Below are 11,516 nucleotides of genomic sequence, written 5' to 3'. Positions count from 1 at the left end.
TAGGTTATTTTACGACGCTGTATCAACAAAATTATTTTATTATTATTATTATTATTATTATTATTATTATTATATCATAATAATATTAGAAACAATAATAAATATATACTCATCAGAAATTTTAATTTTTTTTTTTCCTCTTATCTGCAAAATCATATTAGTTTATTTTAATTTACATGATTTATTGGTCTTCTACATGCAGCATATAATTAACTTAGGTACAATGGCATCTAAAAAATTATGATATGGGCAAACATTTTATTTTACTGGAACGATTCCAAAATGATCACTTGCAATAGGGTGTTCATAGTGTTCTCAGTTATATGTCAAACATGAGTGTCCTTTTGGATATGCAGGGTTTCCATCTGCCGAAGAATAAAGGCCACTGTTTGTTGACGAACTTCTCCCACGTGATCTCTCAATGAGTGGAGTTCTCTGTAAGCATCCTCTAACTGCTGAAGCAGGAATTGATTTTCCTTCAGGAGACGCTGCTTTGCCTGTGGTTGAAAAGACACAATCTTAACTTTAGATTTCACCATATTTATAATAGTTATAAATATTAATAAATAAAAGGTTATTTTTTTGTCTGAAATGTTATGTTTTACTTAACGACACTCGCAACTGCCGAGGTTATATCAGCGTCGCCAGTGTGCCGAAATTTCATCCCACAGGAGTTCTTTTACATGTCAGTAAATCTACTGACATGAGCCGTCGCATTTAAGCACGCTTAAATGCCATCGACCTGGCTCGGGATTGAACCCGCAAACTTGGGCATAGAAGGCCAGCGCTATACCAACTGCGCCAACCAGGCCGACTATTTTTTTTTTTTTTTACTAATGTAAAAATTAGGCATAAGAGGTATAGTTTACTTTTCTTGTCAATCTAATAATAATTAATTGCTGAAAAATTACAAATTATGAATTAAAACATGATAGTATAGCTACATAATTAATAAAACTGAATGTTACACACTTTCATAAGGTAAAAGTACAGGTATTATATTGTTTGCTTGATACCGTTTTATTAGTTTTTAATGTCTCTAGAAGTTGTCAACTAACACCTTCATGACTCATCTAGTCTGTTAGTGTTGAGTCTCATTTCTAAAGTGGGGAAATCTGTATTGTGGAATTCAAGAGGACAGGTTTCTTTCACATGTGGCAAGTCTAGATCTCTGGCTTTACTTTCCTTCCTAAGGAGGTTACGATGGACCTTAATAATCCATTAATAGCGGAACTGAACACTCAAGTTTCAGGCTTTCTAGAGAGCATGGTGATCATTCGATCACAGAGGAAGTCTATGTAACTAATTTTTACGTAAGAATTATTTTGCATTACATTCAGAAGAAAAAAAAAAGACTGCATTGTTTCCTTAACATGTTCTATCCTTTTTCTTCTGGTGGTCTTTTGTTTAGAAGCTTCTAGATCATTTGAGTGGCTCAGTGTCAGAGTTGCCTAACCCACAAATTTTTAAGCTTCTGATTTCTGCATAGAATGACTGTAAATTATCATTTCTATGTGTGCCAAAGTACATGTACAGTAAAACCTCGATAAGACGCGCCCGCTTATTATGCTATCCCGTGTAATATGCTTTTTTTGTCCGGTCCCTGCACATTTCATATAAAATGCCTTTATAAAATACCCCGTTTGTTGCACTCAAGGCCCGCATAATACGCTGTTTTTGTGGAATATTTTCGATGTAATTTTCAGCAAAGTACTGTAACAGCAATGAAACATCTTCGTCACTGAACTCACTGGTGCCATTAACCTGAAAAGTATTGGTATTCGATCCTTTACCTGCACATTTAAACCTTCATACTTCATACCTTAGTATACCCCACCCTCTTGTTACGCTCTCTTATTTGACTCTTTACCTGCGCGCTTAAAGCCTACATACAGTTACAATACCTCACCCTCTTGCTAACCCTCTTTCTCAAACACCATTCCTCACTCGAAATTTTTGCTGGGCAGTTTGTTGTCCTTTAGTGTATTGAAGTGTCTGTGAATGTGATTACAATGACAATGAGTGTTAAACAAAAAGTGCTTCCTGTGTCGGAAAAATTGGAAATCTTACGAAAGTACGATGAGAACAGTACTCTTACTCAGAAACAACTCTCTGATTCATTAGGAATCCTATCATCGATAATAAAAAAATCGCGACTCAATCACTACAGTTGCGATGTCGTCGGGAGGATATAATCGCAGGAAACTGAAGTGTGGTAAAATGAGGACTTGGAGAACACGCATACAGCAAACAACTATAAATGACTTTTTTTTCGAAAGAATTAAGTACAGTACCGGTACATATTGTAAATGTCTCTGACATACAGTACAGTAATTACATAATGGAGAAATACTATATTACCTTTCATGAATCATATATTTCAATAAAAAAAAATGCTAATAGATACTGTATATAAGTCAAAATTAGTATACCCACCAAATACGCGGTCCTGGTTAATACTCGGTTTACACCTGGTCCCTTGAACAGCGTCTTATTGGGGTTTTACTGTACTAGATAAATATTAGATGATGGTAAAGGAGAAATAATTTCCAATTAAGAGCTAATTTCATACAATGACGTCTAAGTTTAGCCTTCAATAACTTCTTTGAGTGTAATTGTGGATTAGGCAACTCTGGCACTGAGCCACTCATTTGAAATCGCAGTATAGTTGTCAGATTGTGTTTTTCTACTGTTTCATTGTACAATTTTTCTTAGAATAGAAGATAATGTTTGTTCAGTGGTTCCTGACTATTGCAAAGTGTTCATTGATCAGAGTTAAGGATTTTGATATTAGTAGGTGTTTGTTTCCAGTTAGAATAGTGCGACTGCTGCATTTCCAGACAAGAACAACTGGAGGTTACCTTCTGGATACCAGTAGTGAAAAATTATTTGCAACACTGGTAGAGAAACTCCCAATAAAACTAGAGGATTTACTTTAAGCCACTGCAGAATTTTACAATGGAAAACTGGTGGACTATCCATTCAGAAATACTCACAGAGATAAATACATCATACACATAGACAACATAAATGCATTTGCTATAAATGAAACAGATATAGCACGAAAGCAGATGAATATCTTTAATATATTATAACTAGACAGCGGAAAAAAAGTCATTCGGATGTGAAGGTAACTACAACGCGAGTAGTATGTCTCGTCAGAGGGTTGTTGTTTACCTAAGCACAGTAGGCATACTAGAGGCACGTGCAGGTAAGAACTGTTTTCGAATTGATGATTCAGAAGGTGCCTGATATTTTGTATACTTTTCTATAAACCCTTTAAAGTGAGGATTGTCCAACGTTTTGAATGGAATATTGCAACTTATCATCATTCGACACAAATCCTGACAAAAGTCATTTTTCATATTTGAGGCGGAATTTGAACTTGAACCCTTATTTTCTTCTAACACAGAGCGACATTTTTCATGTGTTTCTGTGTATTACTTTGATTTCTATCTATTGTTTTGTTATTTTTTTTAATGCACACATACATAACCAACATTTGTTTCACCTGTATCACTACTAAAAATGTGGACACCATATTCTTGTATTAAAGAATATACCCTATGTTTTTTAACATCTGTCTTCGGCATTATGATCACTTCACCAAACACAAATGAATAATATGTTTACGTATCTCAATGTTCTCTGTTCACATACGGATGAGGACTGACTGAGAATGCAGAGTGGCAGTTATTTTCAGTGTTCGCATGGTGCTCTCTGCAGATGGTACCGTGTTGTAGCTACCTACTTGGAATCTGTGCACATCTCATGCAATAGTCTATGCGTACAGTACTTGTAAACCGTAAACATGACTTTTATTTGACTTTTTTCCGCTGTATAATTATAACAATGGGAACTATGTGAAATTTTCAAGAAAAGACAAATAGTGAATGGGTTTCTGACAAGTATACAGAATAATTTCCCATAAAATTAAGAATTTTAAAAGAAATAAACTACATTAATTCATCTGAAATTGCGAAACTAATATGTAATATGGATCAAAAATAAGAAATTCAAGATCAGTGGACTTTGAAGTTCTCCAAATAATAACGTTAATTTAGAAATGGTACCTACATCAAAACATCTTACTAACTGGAGATCTGAACATCACTTCCGACAAATTGGGGCTACTGTTATTACAATAATACCGGTACTAAAAAAAAATAGCAGAAGACTGCATCCACAACAATAGTATGTAACACACAATATTCATTATTCCTTAGTATTCATATATATGTCATCAGCATTTGTTGATTGCTATGGACATAGTCAAGAAAGAACATAAGACATATCAGCCTCAATAAATGGTATCCCAGAATTCCTAAACCTAAGAGGAATGCGGAAAATAGGGAAGATTGGAGAATGCTGGGTTTGCAGTGAAAGACTTGCCCTTGGGCAGAATGTTATGAATGAATGAATTCCTAAACTACACAAGTACAGTAATTGAATGAATACCAACAGTCTAAAAAGAAGTCATAGAAGATTCTGGAAATGGATACATTAAATGTAGGAAAGAAGTAGCACAATAAGCCTCAGGCTGCAGTGCAAGCCTTCTGGTCCCTCCTCTGTACAAGAGAAAAAAAAATCACAAACATACATAATTATTAAAACATAAACAGTACACAGACAAGAAATCTAAAAAGAAATAAAAAAGATCATTGCCCAAGAAAAAGCTTAATATACCAGTACTCCTAGTACAATATGAATACGAAAAAGACGTTAATATAACATTTACAATTGTAAAATGATTGGAAGTTTCTCCCCCCGCCACCCCCCAATGAGAGTACTTGACTGTTTGTCTTTGACCCACTTGATGTCAGATGTGTAGACCAATTTACCAACAGAGTCATTGGTATAATCCATAAAATGATCATTCAGGGTTTGTGTGCTGAATATGTAGCCACAGAAACGATTCCGTTAGAATCTCAGTCATATGTAAACATGAGATCATAAGAATCATGCTTTTGCCAAAAACAGGTTATTGGTAGTAATTATTACAAAGCAAAATAAGCTATGGGAAAATAAAACTTTATATTTAGCCCCTGAAAGTATTACGAGTCTAATAAACTAGTTATATATTCTAGTAATATGTTATGTCAAAAATGCACACAAAATCATAAAGTGCAAACATTCTTACATACCGGTACCAATGTGCATGAGAGAAAGGTTTGGTTAATTAAATAGGTACACATTTAAGTTAGCACACACAAAATAGAATCATATTATTACAATGAAAATCAACTGGTGCAGCTTCTCCTCTTCCCTCTTGATAAGAGGGAACGTTTTTGAAAAGGAAAAATTGAATTTACTTAACACACAATGATAAAAAATGTGGATAAACCTCGACAAATACAGTTTTACACGTAATATTAGAATTATTTATTTTCTAGTTCGAGGTTTTATAATCTTGTAGACAATGCTAAGGAATGTATCAGAGGAAAAATAAATACATGTCTTATACAGCCAAGTCAATTATATATGGTAACCTAATTAGTGCAAGCCATAATACATATGATTCCAAATGCCAAAATTGAGAGTTCTATCACTACATCAATAATAAGATACTGGTATATGATTATACAGATATATTTTAAACAATTATCTTTAAAAATGATTCTGGTGAAGTTGGTAAATCTCTTTCCCTAAAATGTAGTTCTCAAGTTATAAAATTAACGACCCATAAAATATAAAAACTGAAGCAATTCAACTTGAATTGATACATTATAAAATTTTATAAATTAGGGAATTATGTCTGAAAGATGACAACTGATTTAAAAGCAGTTTCTTTATTTTCAAAATTAACATGCTATAATCATCTCTCTGGAAGGACTTGTTATGAAACAATGTACTCAGGATGATCAGACGTCCACCATTTTCAGAGAGAGTCTTTCACATTTAATTATTGTCCCCGAAGAATAAACTTTCCTGTTTTGTTGTAGGTGATAAGTACTGGTAGTTGGTGGAAATGTTGTGATTAACCTCATTTTTAGACATTGTCTCCTGTTGGACCACTATAAATGTAGTGCATGACAGTTTGATATCTTTTATGACGTCATAGAGTAAGTTATATATAAACCAGTCCTCCTTATGTAAGTGCTACTCATCATACCCTACTTTTTCCCTTCTTCCTCCTCCTACTTCATCTTCTCACACTTCTTGTTACCACCACCACATTTCATTTCATTTCATTTATTGTATTCCACAGATCTTACGTCAGCATTCTAGCTTTGAGGTGTGGAATAAGTGAAAAGTTAAATATACAATACACAGTAAGCAAGTAATTCAATTTATAAGTTAAACAATTCTTCAATTGATAGTATATGAGTATGGGAAAAATTGGTTAATTCTGTGTTGAACATTTCTCTTGGCCCTTCATTGGCTTCAAGATAGACAGTACACTGAACACCGCAATACACGAACAGTCATCATCATCATCATCATCATCATCATCATCATCATCATCATCATCATCATCATCATCATCATCATGTGGGTAGGCAGATAAATTCAGATTTACATAGATAGATATACAGCCATGCAGGCAGATAAGTCAGTATGTAGGTAGGAAGTCCGGTGGAGATATAGAGAGATAGATGGATAGATGGACAGGTAGACAGATCACAAATATAATGCCAGATATACAAATACATCAGATAGACAGACTAGACAGACCAACCAGACAGGTCAGAAGACGAGTCAGACCAGACAGACCACAAAACGAGACAGTCAGGCCAGAAGAATAGGCAGGTCGACCAGACAGGCCCAGAAGACCTGACATATTGAGCAGACAGGCTAGAAGAGCAGTTGGACGAGACAGACCAGGCCCATAGGCAGACCAGCATCGGACAGACTGACCAGGACCAGACAGACCGACCAGGACCGGACAGACTGACCAGAACCGGACAGACCAGAATCAGACAGACCGACAGGACTGGATAGAACGACCAAGACTGGAGAGACAGACCAGGACCGGATAAACATACCAGAACCATATAGGCAGACCATGATCAGACAGACCAGGATTGGACAGACATACCAGGACCAGACAGACAGACCAGGACATATAGGCAGACCAGGATCAGACAGACCGATCAAGACTGGACAGACCAACCAGGACTGGACAGACCAACCAGGACTGGACAGACCAACCAAGACTGGACAGACAGACCAGGATTGGACAGACATACCAGGACGTATAGGCAGACCAGGATCAGACAGACCTACCAGGACCAGACAGACCGATCAAGACTGGACAGACCAACCAGGACTGGACAGACCAACCAAGACTCGACAGACAGACCAGGATTCGACAGACATACCAGGACCAGACAGACAGACCAGGACATATAGGCAGACCAGGATCAGACAGACCTACCAGGACCAGACAGACCGATCAAGACTGGACAGACCAACCAGGACTGGACAGACCAACCAAGACTGGACAGACAGACCAGGATTCGACAGACATACCAGGACCAGACAGACAGACCAGGATATATAGGCAGACCAGGATCAGATAGACCTACCAGGACCAGACAGACCAATCAAGACTGGACAGACAGACCAGGATTGGACAGACATACCAGGACCAGACAGACAGACCAGGACATATAGGTAGACCAGGATCAGAAAGACCTACCAGGATCAGACAGTCCGATCAAGACTGGACAGACCAACCAGGACAGGACAGACCAACCAAGACTGGACAGACAGACCAGGATTGGACAGACATACCAGGACGAGACAGACAGACCAGGACGTATAGGCAGACCAGGATCAGACAGACCTACCAGGACCAGACAGACCGACCAAGATTGGACAGACATACCAGGATCATATAGGCAGACCAGGATCAGACAGACTGACCAGGACCGGTCAGACCGATCATGACAGGACAGACTGACCAAAACTGTACAGACATACCAGGACCAGACAGACAGACCAGGATCAGACATATTAACCAGGACCGGTCAGACAGACCAAGAGTGGACAGACAGACCAGGACCAGACAGACATACCAGGATCATATAGGCAGACCAGGATCAGATAGACTGACCAGGACCGGTCAGACCAATCATGACAGGACAGACTGACCAAAACTGGACAGACATACCAGGACCAGACAGACAGACCAGGATCATATAGGCAGACTGACCAGGACTGGCCAGACCGACCAAGACTGGACAGACATACCAGGACCAGACAGACAGACAGACAGACAGACCAGGATCATACAGGCAGACCAGGTTCAGACAGACTGACCAGGACCGGTCAGACCGACCAGATAGACAGACAGGCCAGGATTAGACGGACTGATCAAGACTGGACAGAAAGACCAGGACCGGACAGTCTAGCCAGGACTGGATAGACTGACCAGGTCCAGATAGACAGACTTGACCACATAGGCAGACCAGGACCACAGAGACAGACTAGGATCAGACAGATCAACCAAGACTGGACAGATCGACCATGACCAGACAGACAGACTAGGATTGGAGGGACCGAACAGGATCAGACAGACAGACAGGACCAGATGAACAGACAGATCAGGACCAGACGGACAGACAGACCAGGACCATACAGACATACAGATAAATTCTGTGGCCAGGAGGGAAAAAGGTCTTATGTAAAAATTTTATACTTTTCAGGAGAGCAGTAGAAAGATTGAAAATGGTGTCAATTATAGAGTTTGTTTAATGAAGAGGTTTTTCCTGGATATTATTTGTTTATATTTTTTCTAAAATAGGTAATGTTGCTCATTTAACAATTTTCTTGATTATTTTCAAAAATAGCTGCACTTAAGCCCTTTTAAGACTAGAACCCAAACTGAGAAAAAGGGACTATTTAAACATAAGAGCTTTTTCATGTCAAAATAAGTGAGAAATGCAAATTATTAGGAATGCAAAATGGGTCTTAAACAATTATAGAACTATTTACCCTGGTGCCTGTGCTTAAAGTTTTAAAAGGAAAGGGCATCAGTATGTGATAAAATAGCTAAAATACAAGTTGCACCTTTTTAATAGGGAAGCATGGAAAGTAAACATGTGATGTTTGTAAGGAATAAAGTATTAAATATTCTTAAGTCCTTTATTCTGTGTGTGCTCGATTCAAAAAGTACTTAGGACATTCGGTAAAGCTCTATAAATTCAGTCAGGAGTCTTATTTGACTTTAACCGTTTTACCAGATTGAAAAGAATTGTTTCCGCTTTCAGAATATATAAAAATCTCACTTTCACAAAAAACTGACTTAAGATCATTTTCTTCCCGGCCACAGAATTTGTAGTGAATAGGTAAATAAGAGAGACAGAAAGACAGATAGATTGACATCCTTTTTAAGCTGCTTGTGATAGGATAGGTGGGTAGATTGGTATGTAAATTTGTATGTAGGTTAGGTAGGTAAATAGGCAGATAAATAGTATGTGAGTGACGTTCCTTTTAAGCAGTTTTTGTTGTTTGGATTTTCATCGTTAAAATTTTGTTATCAGCAGTTTTAACACTGGACGTATTTTCGGGGAATTTTCATTTTGTGCTCTTTTGTATTAACGAATTTTTGCTCATTATCTAGTGTGGAGTGATGTGTATTATACGGAACTGTTATCTATGAAGAATATAACTTTCGCAGTGATTACATCGTGTCTCTAGAGGGGTATGTTACAAAAAAAAAAAAAAATAAAAAAAATAAATAAATAGACAGACAAATAAACAGACAGATAAAAATAAGTCTCATAATATAGCGGTGCAATTTGAATTTTCAAAGGGAGAGTGAGGGTTGAGAGAGTGAAATCTAAAATTAAATGAACACTGGTTTCAATCTTCTTCCTAAATACCTAAATTGACGTGTTTTTGTTTAAATTTAATTTAATTTAAATAAATATTTATTTAGATTGAAATATTTTTGAAATGAAAGCCTGGTATTTTAAATTGTCACTCCTGAAGTAATGACACATCCCTATAACTTTGCAAGTGTTATGAAAATTAATAATAAGAACTGAATTTAGAAGTGATATGAAGCTGAAAAAATAATAAAAAAAAAAAACAGTTGGCAGCTGCTAGGCCACTTTCAGGCAGCGAGTAGAATTTCTTTTTGTTTAAACTGCGAGTGTCCATTCCAAAGACTTTGTGAAACAAAGGTTTCAGTCATAAGCAGGCGCAGCTCGTGCTGTATGTTCAGTGATTCATTGAACCCACTATAATTTTCTTTTTAAAAATATTCTCTTTCACTCGTAAAAGCCGCAAATATATGTTTTAGCTTTAATCCGTAAACAAAAATTTGATTGAGTTGTGCTTATATTGATGAACAAAATATTACTTATTATAGCGATGTACTGAAGTACATATAATATTTCCATGCAGAAATTCTGCGTTATCATGATGCATTTTTCTCCACTCCATCGATCCTTCATCAAAATATTACTTCCCAAGTTGGAATCTCTAAAAGTAGGACTGAATACCATAGCGAGTGATTTCAATGAGAGAAGAGTGGGGAAGTGAGGAAATGTTATATGGCTGTTGTAGCGATAGCAGAGGCAGGAGTGAAAGTTCCTACAGGACCACTGGAAGGCAATTACCACACCCTCGCACCCTCTGTCTGTTTCTACTCAATCCCTCTCTCTCTCTTTTTCACTCCCTAAGACCTATATGAATCACGTGCCATGGTGTCGTGGTCTAAAACATCCTGCCTAGGACTCGTGTTATGGAATATGCGGTGGTTTGAGTCTTCATAGGAAAGAAATTTTCTCATAAAATTTCGACCAGTGTATGGGACTACTGTTCACCCAGCATCATGATAAATTTGGGGAGTTATGATAGGTAACGAAATCCGGTTCCACAGCTACAACAGCTAGGGAAATCATTGTGCCAACCACACGATACTTCCATTCTGCTTGAATGATCGTTCACCTATGCTGAGGCATGTGGACATGAGGCCAGCAGCCGGTTGATCGGCCAGGGCCCTTCATGGGCTGTCACACCTCAGATTATGATGATTATTATTATGATTAGGGATGCTTGTGATTATTATGATTATGGTCATTATTATTATTGTTATTATTATTATTATTATTATTATTATTATTATTATTATTATTATTAATTTAGTGGTTAAAGTAACAGAACTCTGTATTTTGAGTAGGGTGACCAGATTCACATTGATAGAAAAGAGGACATTGTTCGAAAAAAAAAGAGGGCAGAAAGTATGTACTTAGATTTAGCCTTAGGTCTATATTATACTATAAATTACATCAATAGCTATTTTATTACAAAATATTTACAGTACAGATTTAGGCTTATATCATACTTAAAATTATGTTAATATTACAAAAATAATTATGATAAAATTTAATAATAATGCTTTTACAATTAGAACGTAGGGAAAGTCAAAGGAACTATAATTATTAAAGACAGAAAATATCTACCCTACTTAGATTGATTAGGCCTATATTATACTTGAAATTATATCAATACTGGTATCTATTTTATTACAGTATACTCATGATAAAACTTAATAATATGAA

At 36.7% G+C, this 11,516-nt stretch overlaps 1 protein-coding gene across 8 annotated transcripts in view; it reads right to left on the bottom strand.

Annotated features, from left to right (window-relative positions):
- Nucleotides 1-238: 238 nt before the first annotated feature.
- The window catches only part of LOC138700190 (ras guanyl-releasing protein 3-like), a 615,134-nt gene continuing 603,856 nt past the window's right edge, over nt 239-11,516 (bottom strand). For 7 of the 8 annotated variants that reach the window (XM_069826618.1, XM_069826616.1, XM_069826619.1 and 4 more), the window contains one exon: nt 239-497. In XM_069826618.1, the coding sequence (XP_069682719.1) occupies nt 327-497 (171 nt within the window). In that variant the 3' untranslated portion in view covers nt 239-326. The remainder of the gene's footprint in view (nt 498-11,516) is intronic. The other variant, XR_011332295.1, reaches the window with a different exon arrangement.

This window comes from Periplaneta americana, chromosome 5 (genome assembly GCF_040183065.1).
Source record: "Periplaneta americana isolate PAMFEO1 chromosome 5, P.americana_PAMFEO1_priV1, whole genome shotgun sequence".
Lineage (NCBI taxonomy): Eukaryota > Metazoa > Arthropoda > Insecta > Blattodea > Blattidae > Periplaneta > Periplaneta americana.
This window is presented reverse-complemented; position numbering and strand designations above follow the sequence as displayed.